The sequence below is a fragment of the Pelmatolapia mariae genome, linkage group LG3_W (assembly GCF_036321145.2).
Source record: "Pelmatolapia mariae isolate MD_Pm_ZW linkage group LG3_W, Pm_UMD_F_2, whole genome shotgun sequence".
Taxonomy (NCBI): Eukaryota; Metazoa; Chordata; class Actinopteri; order Cichliformes; family Cichlidae; genus Pelmatolapia; species Pelmatolapia mariae.
Window position 1 is genome coordinate 75,679,989 of NC_086229.1, and position 14,745 is coordinate 75,694,733.

The 14,745-nt window shown below is 39.7% G+C and overlaps 1 protein-coding gene across 1 annotated transcript; it reads left to right on the forward strand.

Moving 5' to 3' along the window:
• Nucleotides 1-4,125: 4,125 nt before the first annotated feature.
• Nucleotides 4,126-11,751, forward strand: LOC134623974 (obscurin-like; the record flags this gene model as incomplete). Its single annotated transcript, XM_065470238.1, has 9 exons — nt 4,126-4,444; nt 4,502-4,777; nt 4,926-5,225; nt 6,183-6,443; nt 9,917-10,165; nt 10,353-10,460; nt 10,620-10,635; nt 10,715-10,806; nt 11,579-11,751. Coding segments are annotated over 9 exons (1,794 nt in total), but the record flags the coding sequence as incomplete, so codon positions are not given.
• Nucleotides 11,752-14,745: the final 2,994 nt, after the last annotated feature.

Sequence of the window (14,745 nt, forward strand, 5' to 3'; positions counted from 1 at the left end):
AGAGAGAGAGAGAGAGAGAGAGAGCCCTGCAGGAAGTGTGATTTTATCGTGGTGGAAGCAAAACAACAAAAGTAAGAGGGAATTCATGACAATGTTTATGTGAAGCGAAATGTGAAGCAAAGTTTTGATCTTCTTTTGCTGCTGGTTCAGTCGATTTTGGTTTGAGAGAGACAAAACCTGCAGCTTCAGAATCTAGCGCAAAAAAAAAAAAAAAAAAAAGCAAACACCACACACAAACACAAAGCGCGGACTTGACGAATCAGAATCAGTGAGTCGTCAGCTTTCAGTTGCGATGTCCGTGTGTATGTGCTGTCGAGTGAGAAAGCTGACATCTTAGGAGGGTAAATCAGACGACAACTAATTGACAGGTTCAACTTGATAACAAAAGAAAATGCATCAGCCATATTAATCCCCAAAACTCTCATCCATCAGCCACAGACACCACAAAACACAACCCAAATGCTCTATTAGATAATGAGTTTCTTCGCATGTAACCAGGTGTGTGCCATTATAAAACCTCCCCCACACACCAGGAACAAGAAACTCAATAATCTATTAGGCTCACTCATTTTAAACCCTCTCTCCAGCACTCCGTTTACCCCTGCTATAATTCAGTCATTCCTAATATAATACTAGTTCACGTATCACTTCTCAAGGCATGCTTAAGATGTTGTCTTGGTCTTCATGAGCTTAAATGCATGTGTTAGTAGGGTTAATGCATTTTCTGTTTATGTACGTGATTTTTGTGTACCTCTCCTATTTTGTGGTGCTCCAGACATGTTCTCAATTCTCCACTCCAAGGCAGTCGGTTTTTCCTCCCCAGGTTTGCTAACCCAATTTGATTTCCCACACTAAACAGCAGCGCTCCTCCATGTGTCCTCCTCCTCCTTCCACTGTGGTCTCCTCTCCCCCTTATAGCACTTAGTTGCAGTCAGTTCTCTTCAGCTTTGTCCTGTCTCTTCCATTGCCATTTCAGTCCAAACATGGCAAATGTTGAACTTAAACAGTCTACTCAAGGTTCATTCACACACAGTGAAGTTGCAGCTTCATCCAGTCATGATGATGGTGTTTTCTCCATGCTGATGGACCCCTGACTGCTGAGGACAATGCTGTCATCTCTTGGCCTGCCATGTTGTTGCTTTTGGAACTGCATTTCTTGTCTTCAGGGAGAGGTTAACGTCCTTGGAGCTTGCTTTTCAGGATGAGGAACACATGGAAGTGAAGCTGTAAAATAATTCAGCCAAAACTCGGCCTGGGTGTTGCTAATGATGTTAACCTATAATTTGATTCTGACCGCTGCCCGTGGAGATTGATCCAGGTCTGTTTCCCCATCTGCAACTGACAGACTGAGACATTTTGATCAGTCTCATCACTGCTTAACCAACACTTCCCCTCTTCGGTTTTGAATTCTCTTTCCTTAAAAAACTGAAAGTGAGATTGTAGTTGTTCTAGGCTGAGAAACACAAAACCCTCTTCCTATTATTATTGCTTATTTTCATCAACAACGCTCCTATTTTGTGTCCACCTAGGGCAGCTGGTGACCTGCAGAGAGACATACATACATATACATATACATATATATATAGAGTTTTGTCCCTGGCCGCCCGATGGAACGGCTGCTGCTTTACTGGATCCAGCTTCCCTTTAAATTCAGAGCGTCCTCTGCAATGGCCGTCTTCCCTTCTCGGCAGAGAAGTGCTAAAATACCGTCATTTCGCGCACTGTAGTACGCAGAAATGATTATCCCTGACAGTGTACTCAAACCACCATCCCTGTGATGGACCGAACCAAACACAGGCCTGGGGCCTCAAACACCCAGGATTTTTCCTCTGGAGACTCGAAATCCAGAGTCGGCAGGTGTCCCCCCCTCGGCCAGACAAAAAGAAAAAAAAAAAAAAAAAAAACTCTCCATGACTGTATACAAGTTAGCCAGAGCTCACCCATCTGCAGTAGTCCCCTCAAAGTCGATGGTCTCAGTGGTGGCTCAAACACACAGCTCCGTGAATCCTCCATTTCCTTCTCTTCAACAGCCAGTAGGACAAAGGTACCATTTCCCTCAGGGGTGATTCAGCCCGTCCATGGAACCGTTGTTCAGCAACCACACAGACCATCCCGTTCATGGCGCCATCTTGTTATGGAAGTTTCCATTTAATGAAGCCTGCAGACAAACGGTGAGTGGTAGCTAACATCCTTTAATCAAAAAGGAAAAGAACCCCAACCTTGGCGTGAGAAGCCATCATTGCGGGGCAGTCGATCGGCAGAGTCTCTCCTGAACCCAGCATGCCCCTGGGTTTAAATACTTCCTACAAGAACAGAAGGCAGTAAACAGCTGTTTTCACACCTTTGGTCTTCCCCCAAAGAAAGGTTCACACTCCCTTGCTACCTCTTAGTGTGGATGAAGAGACAAAAGGCTCCACTACCTTTAGAATTGTCTGCTTTCCCCCCCCCCCCCCCCCAACTTCCCCCACTAAATTCAAATTCAAACTTCAAACAGATTTTATCCACAAGGACTGAAGTTGGACACCATCACTGTCAAAGACTGGAAATAAAAATGCATGTAATGTGGTTACACTGATTGGCTGTTACTGGTACATTTGATAAAGGAACAATACACCAAAAACAAAAGTAAAAATAACACCAATGAAATTATAACTGCTCACACTCATTTAGGAACAATTATCATGTGTGCAAAACAAATTAAGACCATATTATCCTGAGTTACTTTCTCATTACTGATCGATAAACTCGGTCATTGTCACGGCTGCGGGGCAAGCCGTGATGAGATATGAATTAAGGACCCAAAGTGCAGGCACAGGCTGAGATGTGAGTGAGCTTTATTGGAGGAGAGTGACATACAACCAAAAGCAAGGGTGGCGAGAAATAGAACTTAAAAATAACTCTAAACTGGAAAAACTAAGAACTAAACAACAAACCTGAACACGAGGGGACGGAGAGCACAAAAAACGACCAGCAGGAAGAGCAGCATGGAGGAACACAGACAGGCCAGTAATGCACACAAGAGGGCATATCCTATAAATACACACAGAGGGGAAACGAGGAAACTACACACAGGAGGGAGACACAGCTGAACCTAATTGTAGTTCCGAAATGACAACACAGGCATGGCTTCTTCAAGATGGGCGCTTTGCTGTATTTATTGAACGTTGTGAAAACTACAAACATAAAACACAAAGGCTTTAGGCACTTCAGTCTCTTAAAAGTAACACATGTGCTTTAACAAAAAATTTCCTCGGAGGAAACTTCGGAGGTCCTAGAAGAATAACTTCATAGTCTTGTGCATTCTAAATTAAAACATAAAATAATTAGAACACCATACATTACAAATTTGCAAAATATTACAATACAATTATAGCAAATACCTTGTATAGCTAGTAGATAAACCAGGCTTCTGCAGATGGCTCACTGAACTCCTTAGCGTGTATATCAAACGTAGGCCTCACAGCCTATATTATCACGCCCAAACCTCACAATAATAGCAGTACAACAAAAACATGTTCTTTGTGACAAGATAAACATGTCTCATACACAAGATAAAACACACCTTTGCATTTGGTCCACAGAAATGTACAAGCAAGAACATTTTAACTGCTGGAACCAACTATTAACCTCCTTTATACATAAGCCATTTCTGTAACACTTACACTAATGAATCTGATGAAACAGGGAGGACGCAAATTGAAAACACTGACATAGGACAAAGACCTTCACAATAAAACAGGAAATTCAACACACATGCAAAGACACAGACTAAGAAACAAGGGCTTTACACAGAGGGAACACACTAGCAGGGAATGAAAAGACACAGCCAAGGGAGCACAGGGTAATGTGAGGGGCAAAGGGACCTAGGACCTACAAATACAAACCCAAAATGTAGACAGCCACAACATGGAAAATACATAATAAGCAATTCCACATACTGGGTTGCAGACCCAGGACCATGACAGGCATACTTCAGATTACTTATGTTGGTGTTTTGTTTGACACAGTTTGTTTTATCTCGACTATTATGGTTTCATGATATTTGATCATTTATATGTTTCCATCCAATTCTTAAATTGTTCTGATTCAATCATTTACTTTTATGTTCTTGTTCTAAACTGAACTGCAGCTAAACCAAAGGCTGAACTGAGAGCAGATAACACAGCTGTTCCAGTAGGGGGCAGTGTGACCCTGACCTGCTCTGTGACGCCTTCATCATCATCATCATCATTTGGATGGAAATACTACTGGTACAAAGATGAAAAATACTCCCAACCCCTGACAACTCAAGATGCAGTTTTTCTATCAAACGGACAAATCAGTGTCTCAGAGGGAGGACTCTACAGCTGCAGAGGAGGAAGAGGAGAACCAGTTTACTACACAGAGGACAGTGAGACAGTCAGGATTGGTAAGTTTAACGTACCACAAAGCACTACATCTGATGGTAATTGAACCTTTTGTCTTTCATGTGTTTTTATTGTACTTTCTTGAACATTAACAGTGTCAAACAGGCCTGTTGTGACTCTGTATCCAAACTGGTCTGAGATATACAGAGGAGAGACGATCACTGTCAGATGTGAGATCCATGGAGGAGACACTGAGTGGGATTATGAGTGGGAAACAAACAGCATCATAAAAGCTCCAAATCAAAATGAATACAGGATTAGATCTGCTTCATCATCCAACAGTGGAAACTATCGCTGTAAGGGCAGAATGAAAAGTTCACAGCATGAAACAACAGAGTGGAGTGATTCAGTCACACTGACAGTTTCTGACAGTAAGTCATATTTGCTTTAAGCTGTTTGAACACTTTGTAAAATGTGTTTCTGTTCATATAGACTGAGATTATTATTCTTTGTATAAACTGAGCTCACTGTTCAGAGACTGTACTACATGTTCACTGAGAGAAAATCTTTGTTGAACAGATGAACCCCGTCCTGTCCTCACTGTGTCTCCATCATGGCTGAGTCCTGGAGCCTCAGTAACTCTGAACTGTGAGGTTGAACATCTGTCTGCAGGATGGAGCTTCTACTGGTATAAAGCTGTTCCTGATCTATCAGAGAAATCCTCCAGTTATGAGCTGCTACCTGATGGCAGTGGGACTGCACAGGACTCCTACATCATTCATGGACAGACACACACAGCAGGATATGTGTGCAGAGCTGGAAGAGGAGACCCAGAGTATCACACTGATCACAGTCAACCAAAGTTTGTCTGGTCTGCAGGTCAGTTTGTTTCTCTCTGTACTTTCAATAAGCTCATGTTAAGTTATCCTTTCAATTCTGTGTACATTAAAACTCCCCAAAAGAAGAACTGAACTGAATATTTTCCTTTCTCTCTGTGTTCAGACAAAACTGAATTTTCTTGTTTTCTTTTCCTTATATTCAGTTTTTATTTAATGTGACAACATGAAAAACAAAAAACATAAATGAGATTTTAAATTTTTCTCTTTGAATACTTTTACTTTTATCTGCCAGCAGATAAAGCATGTGGGTTAGATCATCTTAAACATGTCAGTATTCGGCTCCTTTATTTTCCATTGATTTGACTGTCTGTGTGATTCAGGGCTTGTTGTCAGACTCAGTGTTGTCTGTTCTATTAGTGCTGATGAAATGATAAGTTTTAGAAAGAATCCTGCTGACAGATTAAACATGTTTAACTCCACTGACAACCAGCTTGGCTTTAAATCTAAACATGGCACTGATTTGTGTTTATATTGAAGGAAACTGTAAACAAATATCGAGGAAATAACTCATCAGTTTTTATGTTTCACTGATGCCTCCAAAGCTTTTGGTGGTGTAAAAGTTATTTGTTAGTCTGAGTCAAAGAGGGATCAAAAATCATGAGAGTCCTGGTTTACTGGTGTGCCAGTTTGAAGTAAAATGGAGTGATAGCATTTCAGTCCTGTTTGGGGTGAACTGAGTTTTGGTCTGTATGTATTCTTTGATTCTTTTTTTTGTTTAATATTTATCTGATTTTATTGTTTTTTTCTTTTAATTTTGGATAATTGAATCTATAATAAAGATGATAAAGTTTTCATAATAAAAAACAAATACTGTATCTTATTGAAATATTATCACTGATCTTCAAAACAAGAGCTTCAAACAAACAAATATTTTCACTGTGATATTTTGAATCCTAACATCTGTGATCTTTGTCTCTTCACTGCATGTTGTTTCCAGATGTTCATTCAGCAGCGTCTCTCACAGTGAGTCCTGACAGAGTGCAACACTTCACCTCTGACTCTGTCTCACTGACCTGTGAGGGAAACTTCACTGAGTGGAGAGTGATGAAGTTCTCTGAGGACGGCCGACTGTACTCTGTCTGTAGGAGAATGACTGGATCCACATGTAACATCTACACATCAAAGTCAGATACTGGAGTGTACTGGTGTGAGTCTGGATCAGGAGAGTTCAGCAGTGCAGTCAACATCACTGTACAGAGTATGTTATTATACATTTACTTCTTGGATCTGAATGATTTAGACGTCACATGAACATTTGTCCCAGCTTTGCTGTATGTGAAGTAATTTTATGTGGCAACACAAAAAAAGAGAATTTCAGACAATTTTCTGCACCAAAGCATCAAAATATTCTTGGTTATTGGCCAAATAGTATTTTTTTATTTTCTCTGTCAGAATAAAACTCTAAAAAGCTCAACATCTCTGTCAACAGATTAGATGAACTTTTATTGTCTCCATTCAGAGAAATTTAGGGAAACACATCATGCAAAATAAAACAAGCATACAAACGTTTACAATTTCACCCATAATCATTAAATAATGTCACTGTTAATAATTTGACTCTTGCAGGGAAGATGAAAGGAGCGTCCTTGTAGAATATATATACTGGAAGTGCTGGGTATACAAGTCTGGCCTAAGTCTTTGGTCTGCAGACTGGCCTAAGACTGCAGCAGTGCAGGAGTTTAGTTCACTGTCTTTAATTGGGCTCCACAGAAGAACTGGTTACATCAGAGCTTGCCATGTTTAAACCAAATGCAGTGCAGCCAGACATGAACTTATTGGTGTAGCGGATTTAGTATATGTGACTATAAGCATGGTTGTCTGGAAACAGAAACAGGTAATTCTATAGTTAGTAGCGTCAAAGATAACTAAGAAACAATCATAACACATCATCTACTCAGACACAGCAATATTTTACAATGTCCACAAGGGGTCACTGTAAGACCATAACTTGGCTAAATAGTACATCTTACAAGTTACTTGTAGTAAGGCAAGAACATGGCAAGCTAACAACAGTTAAACGAAACAATAAATGACAGAAAAAATCCTTTAACCGCTGGATGTAATTATTGCAGGAGAGTCTGGCCACTGGTATCAACTTAGTACAAAATAATGAATTAATGAAATAAGCCTACTAACATGGTATCAATATACCGAGTCATAACTTGAACTTTAACACGCACAAACAGCTATAACTATTATCATACCAGTTAACCTGTCAAAGGTAATAACACTTACAGGTTCATTAACGCACATGTAATCACACAAAATCCAGTTTGCACAATCCTAACTGTCGTCTTAAGATTTTGAATTTGGGATCTGAGCTTGACAGAAAGTTTGCCAAACCATGTAGGGATATCATAACAGATAGCAGATTCAACAGTCTCTCTATAAAATAGGCTCCATGGCTGAGGGTCCATGGAGTAAATAAATGGAGTAAATAAATGCATCATTTATTTACTCCATGGACCCTCAGCCATTTAAAAAAATGCAAATGCTGACGAATGATCCACCTGATGATCCCACTGTAACTGAACATCTTAATCCTTAAATGTTGTCACTTGTTCAAACTTCTCTCCAGTCATTAAAACCAGGCTGAGATCTCCGAAAGGAAAATCTCTCTGAAGCCAGGTCTCCATGTAGATCATGAGACACGACTAGAGATGGCACGATACCACTTTTTAATGTCCAATACCGATTCCGATATCATAAATTTGGATATCTGCCGATACTGATATGAATCCGATATAGCGTATTTTGTAATCAATAAAACTGTTTTTTATAAATATCTTGCTGCATTTTGTATAAGTTCATACTCAAGTTTTGAAAAGTCAAGAGACTGAAGCTATTCTGTTATACCTGTATGCAAAAAATACACTCCACCCAAAACATTTTATAGTTCAGCAACACTGATCAATCTAATAAATTTAAACCTACACCATCCTCCCTATTCTGGTATTTTAAAGAGTACTTACCTACCTAACTAATAGGGTTGCCAACTCCCAGCAAAAATATTAGGGAACCACCCCCCGCAGTTAATCGATGTAATCAACTTTAATTTAATGCAAGTGTAAAACAAATGCACAGAAATCAATTATTTTTCTATAATAATTAAGAAGTAAAATTTCTTCAACAGAATTGCAGACTGCACAGATGGTACCTTCCCAAAGGAAAAAGTACTATAGCTTACTAGGGTGTATATTAGACTTATTAGTTACTATATACAATAATGGATTTCTGTTGTGGATAAGCGTAGCTTTGGGTCACGTGGTGTCGGTAATAGTAATAGTAATTGCTATATCACCTGTTCACGTCCCGAGGGAATTTTTGTGAATGAGTGGGTGATGGGGGAAGTCGACTTTTGCTGACCGCTCAAGCTTAGAATGTTTTTGATCAGTTTTTCTACAGATTTTAAGGATTTGATAACAAATAAAGAAGGTTTTAATCTGGAACTTTGACTTACGTTTTGAACAGCGGGCGCGTCAACATTATTCCCCTATTCAGCTGCTCGGCGACTCAAAGGCTTGACAGTCGCCAATTATTTCTATACATTTAACCAGATGACCACTTTAGTTGTAAGATTCAGATAATTATTTATTCAAAGTTTTTAAATGACATAACAAAGAATAATGTTTCTTTGTGCCCCCCTTTCCCTGTTAATGCCCTACCTGGGCCCCGACAAAACGTTGCTAGATCCGCTCCTGCACAGTTACCAGCCGTCAGCTACTTCGAAACAGATCTTGGTGTTATTGTGTCTCAGAAACAGTTCATAACTTCCCTTCAACTCATTCATGTCACCTAAAAGGTAAACCTGTTTCTCCATCACCTGCTCAGCTCTGATGATTCAGTAAGGACATCTCCTGGATTCATCTTCATGTTTCCCCCTCATATCCAAACCGACATCATGACCAGCAGCTTTTACAGCTGTGGCTCCAGCAAACATCAGCTGATACTAGAAAGTAATATTAAATACATTCTAACAACAGCTGATCAAGGTTAAACGTGCTGCTGTTGTTTATCGCTGGTCTCCTCTTTCTAGCGCAAAATGGGCGATAAACAAACAAGAAAGAGGGGACTTGCGGCAGAAAAGCCGATCAGCTGATCATTGATCAGTTTCATGTTTGAAGTAATAACAGGAGAGGAAGGGGGAGTGAATGAGAGAAGTAGATGCAACTGCGCAGCAAAGACAGAATAACTCAAGCTTTGTGTCTATTTTTTAATTCTAGCTGAAGTACGGGACAAATCGCTTCCTTTTCACCTTAATATGGAACTCCGATGGTCCAGCTGTGGCTCAGTATATCAGTTGTTAAGCTTAACGTGGAAATACTATGCAAACATTCAGGGATGAACTTACACACTTGCTTTACTTCTCTGGGATAGTTTTCGCCGAGATGAAATGCCGCGGTTAGGAAGCATGTAGCGAGGCTCCAAATGCTCCAACAGACCACCGACAGGTCTTGCAGACAACAGCCGCTCTATCACGTGACACATACTGCTCCGATGCGCCGAGCTGGGTTACGCCAAGTAGCGCGTTTGTGAGGTGATTTTGTGATACTTCGGATCGGATTACATTTTTTATTTCTCTCCGATATCCGACTCACAGCTTTTTCTAAAAGGTTTGCAACAGCTGGTCTGACTGAAACAATAAGTTTGGCGTTTTTTTTGTTTTCGCAGATTATTATTATGGTGCTATTCTGGTGAGTCCGGTTCATCCTGTGACTGAGGGAGCTTCTGTTAGTCTGAGCTGCAGTTTGAGAACACAAAAAACACTTTCTAATGTGTTTTTCTATCACAATGACAAACTTGTTCAAAATGATACCCGAGGGGAGCTGAAGATCTCTGCAGTGTCAAAGTCTGATGAAGGTTTCTACAAGTGTCAGTACTCAGGAAGAGAGTCAGCACAGAGCTGGATGTCAGTTAAAGGTGAGCAGGATCAAAACATTTGATGGATATTTGTAAAAATGATTTTCATGCTTGAGAAGAAACATTAGATTGTCTGTTTAAAGGCTTAAAGTCACCTGGATGTATTTTGTCAGAAATGAAATATGCAATATAATATTGCACTTTATTAATACTTAATTATTATTAGTCATTACAGTAACTGTGTCAGGAGCTGACAGCTCTTCATCTCCTGTGTGGTTGATGGTTGGACTGGTTTGTGGAGTCTCTCTCATTATTATTCTCCTGCTCTTGTTGTATCGCTGCAGACAGTCCAAGTGTAAGAGCCTCTTCTTTTCATGCTGTATTAGAGAGTTTATTTACTACATACACTTTAATTATTCACACATATACATGTATTCTGATCTCATGACACAAAATATCAGTGGAACAATTTATACATGACAAACATGTGTAATAACATTTGTCTCTTTCACAGATTCCTGCTTCACCAGGTTGGTAAAATACTTTTTATTATTATTTTAAACAAACATCAGTTACTTTTGACTTTATTGTGTTTATTTCATGTTTTAGGTCGATCCAGTCTGAGAGTCACAGTCCGGGCTCCTCCACAAATCATGGAGTCAACCAGAATGAAACTCATGTGTACGACTCTCCCCATCCTGGTCAGTATTTAATCCATTTAAATAATATTATTATTATTATTAATATGGATTTTTTTAGTTTTCATTAACACAAACAGTTCTTAGGTTCAGTTTGTGCTCAGCAGTCAATTTCTTTTAGAGATCAAAATCCAGCTGGACAGACATCAAAACATTCATGTTTACACAGGCACATGAAATCCGAAATAAACAGGATTTTACAACCTGATTGTATCTTTAACTCGACTGAAAAATCAGAAATCCTTTTGTTCTATATCATATAAACACAAACAGTAACAGTAATATAAGTGTTACCTTATAGTCCTCGTTTGAATTAAGCAGAATTAATGAAACTCTGTTTTGGTTTTTATTATAATGATTAAAATGAACATTACTTTTTTCTTTCTTTTTTCTTACGTTCTTACGTGTCATATATCTGCTTACGCTCAGGGTTTTGAATTGTCAGACCCCATCTTATCTTATTCACTTTATAGTACAGTATCACCTCATTAGAGCGCTTTACTCTCAGACTGCAGGCTTACTTGTTGTTCCTAGAGTATTTAAAAGTAGAATCGGCGGCAGAGCCTTCAGTTTTCAGGCCCCTCTTCTGTGGAACCAGCTCCCAGTTTGGATTCGGGAGACAGACACTGTCTCTACTTTTAAGATTAGGCTTAAAACCTTCTATCCATCTTCTTCCACTTATCTGGGGCTGGGTTACAACAGCAGCAGCCTAAGAAGAGAAGCCCAGGCCTCCCTCTCCCCGGCCTCCCTCTCCACCTCCTTCCCCTTCTCCAAGGGACCAACAAGGTGTTCCCAGGCCAGTCAGGAGAGATTATCTCTCCAGTGTGTCCTGGCTCTGCCCTGGGGCCTCCGGTGGGACATGCCCAGAACATATCACCTAGGAGGCGTACAGGAGGCATCCTTTTCAGATGCCCGAACCGCAACCACAACTGGCTCCTTTTGATGTGAACGAGTAGCGGCTCTACTCTGAGCCCCTCCCTGATGCCTGAACTCCTCACCCTAGCTTAAAACCCTCCCCTTTAGATAAAGTATGTAGTTAGAGCTGGGTCAGGTGACCTTGAGTCCCCCAGTTATCCTGCAGTAGGCCTAGACTAATTGGGGATTCCCATAATGCACTGAGTGTTTCGTATTCATTCACCCTTTTCACTCACTGTGTTTATACACCTTTCAGCATTTCTTCAGATGGTTTCCCCCTCCCTGATCGTGATCCTTCCTTTTAATTCTTCTGTTCCTTTTATTCTTCCTGTTAAAAGGGAGTTTTTTCTTCCCACTTTCACCAAGTGGTTGCTCATAGAGGGGTTTGTCTGATTGTTGGGTTTTCTTTGTATTGTTTTAGGAGCTTTTCCTTACAATATAAAGTGCCTTGAGATGACTGTTGTCATTTGGCATTATATAAATAAAACTGAATTGCACTGAAATGAAGTAGAATTTCACACGCTAATTTTGTGTGATGGGTTTCTAATCTTCTAACTAAAAATATTCACATTTCAGCAGCAGATGACCCCGGTGCTAACGCATTAATGAGCTAACTGCGCTGATGCGTTGACGTCGTGCAGCCCTCGCAAGGGGGGGATACGCGTTAACGGAGATTTGCTGCGTCAATGCGGTTATGTATGGCGTTAACATCATTTTAACGAGATTAACGCTGACAGAAAACATTCTACGCTGGTAGAAACATTGTATCAATTGTATCAATGGTTATAAAAGACTCTGTTCTTTTCTTATGTGGATTCATCTGACCATCTTCACAGGGAAGCATCATAAACCAGAGGAGAGTGCTGTTTACTCTGAGGTGAAGACGGAAGCTGCAGGTACAGTCACAGCAGTGTCATTCAGTATTTGTAAATGTGTCTTTTCATTACGTAGCATCTAATTATAGGTCAACATTTAGTTTATTTGTTCACTTACCAAGCTACACACTACTTCAGCTACTACACATCAGCAGAGCTGAATCTTATACACATCGAGGGTCACTCAGAGTTTAGTGTAACTTTGTCTCTTTGGATCAGTGGAGCCAGTTAGCCCACCACAGTGAGGTAATCTTTCATCCGGGTAAACTATGTTCGGTAAAGTTCAATAATTCATTACAAAAATTACATTTTGTCATCCACAGATTGCACTTTAGTACATTTATATACTTTCTTCAGTAGAGTTTATTATTAGCTCAATCACATGCTGGTCTTCATGCCTCATTCAGTTTACATGATGTTTTACTTCTTATTAGCTCAATCACATATAAACTTGTTTCTCTTTAGCACTGTGTGTTTATCAGTCACAATACGCTCAATATGACATAATTTTATTCATACACGGTAAAGTCAGATATTCTCACATCTCTCTGTCTTTTAAAATCTTAAACTACCTCCTTAGGGCCTCACTCCTGCTCTCAGAGAGAGTAGGGGTCAGAGTTCATGTTGTTGTCTGTGCACACAGAAACTGGTCACACACAGATTCTGCCCCAGACCATAGATCACAAAGCACAAACTGAAACGAATAAAAACACATAACCTGGGGTGTCACTGGCAGCAATTCTTATTTCTTTAAATGTATTTAAATGTTTACTTTTTCAATGAGGTTCAGATCCTCTGGCTTATCTCCATCTAAGAGTGAAATAAAGGACTTACTGTAACATCCACCTCTTTATGGTTAGTGTTACACAGAGTGGTAATTATATCTATGTGTGATTTTGCTCATAGTTAATCATTCAGAATTCTATTCCAGTATAATAAAGTATAAAGCTAATCAGCATAAAGGATGAGAATATAAAAGCAGGAATAGGAGCTGTGCTTTGTTTGTGTTGAGATGAAAAGAGAAACTGCAATAGAGCACACCGGTTGTGATACAGGAAGTATTCAATGTGCCAATAGCATAAAAAAGTATATATAAAAAATATGAGTAATGGAACAAAAGCACTCGAGACTTCAGTCAAAAGTTTCAGTGGGAAGCACCTGAGGATTAATTATTCCCCAGCCACTGTGGATTTACAAACTGGAATTAAAATGTTTGGTTTTTTGTCTCCTCAGTTTTTTCTCTCCACATCTCAAAGATGTTGGAGGACTTTGTACTGAGTAACTGCTTTGTCATTTGGATTTTATCAGGCCAGACCAGAGAGGAGTACAAAGCTCCCCCTCTCCTTTCTCTCATTCACCTCAACACTATATTAGAAATCAGCATTAGCACAAAGTGGATTAGTTAGATTAGGATAAAATTAAGGTGATTGGATTAAGTGATAATTATTATTTAATTAATATTTTGCTTTGCTGCTGTTAAATTACTTAACAATTTAGATTTATACAGGATATTTCATTTAACTTTTTGTGTAAAGTGAAGGAAACCTTGTGAAATGTTACTCATATTATCTCATCAATGGTTCCTACATGTTATTACCACGTTTCCACCAAGTTTCTGTTTTAACTGTTGGGGAAACCCCCCTGGAATCAGAAACTTGGACCCTCTATATGGAGAGCCAGTCCAAACTTTATGTATAGGGGTAACTGGGTGTTAGGTTTATCTAAGTAAAACTCTTTGCTGGAACAACCGAGACAATCCACTGCAACTAGCAAAAGCAAAATGCAACCAGAACTCTTTGTGTAATCTCATGCACGAGGGAGATGACCAGACCAAGCGCTGTTCCTGCCGCTTGAAAGGTGACCCTGTGAAGGCCCAGACCAGTTGGCAGCAGGGAGTCCAGCTGTTCACCTAAACAAAAGGTCTTATACCTAAACAGATACAGAGTAGGTGTCCTCCCATACTATATATCAGAAAGAGATGGTACGACCTCTCTCACGACCTTAAGATGTGTGTGGTATGCCAGAACACTCTGGAAAAGGAGAGAACACATCCCCCTTTTAATGACAGAGAGTCTTTGCAGATTACTAAGGATCAGGCATTCTATCAATCTACAAACGATTATATACCTCTAAGCATAAATGATTATATGTT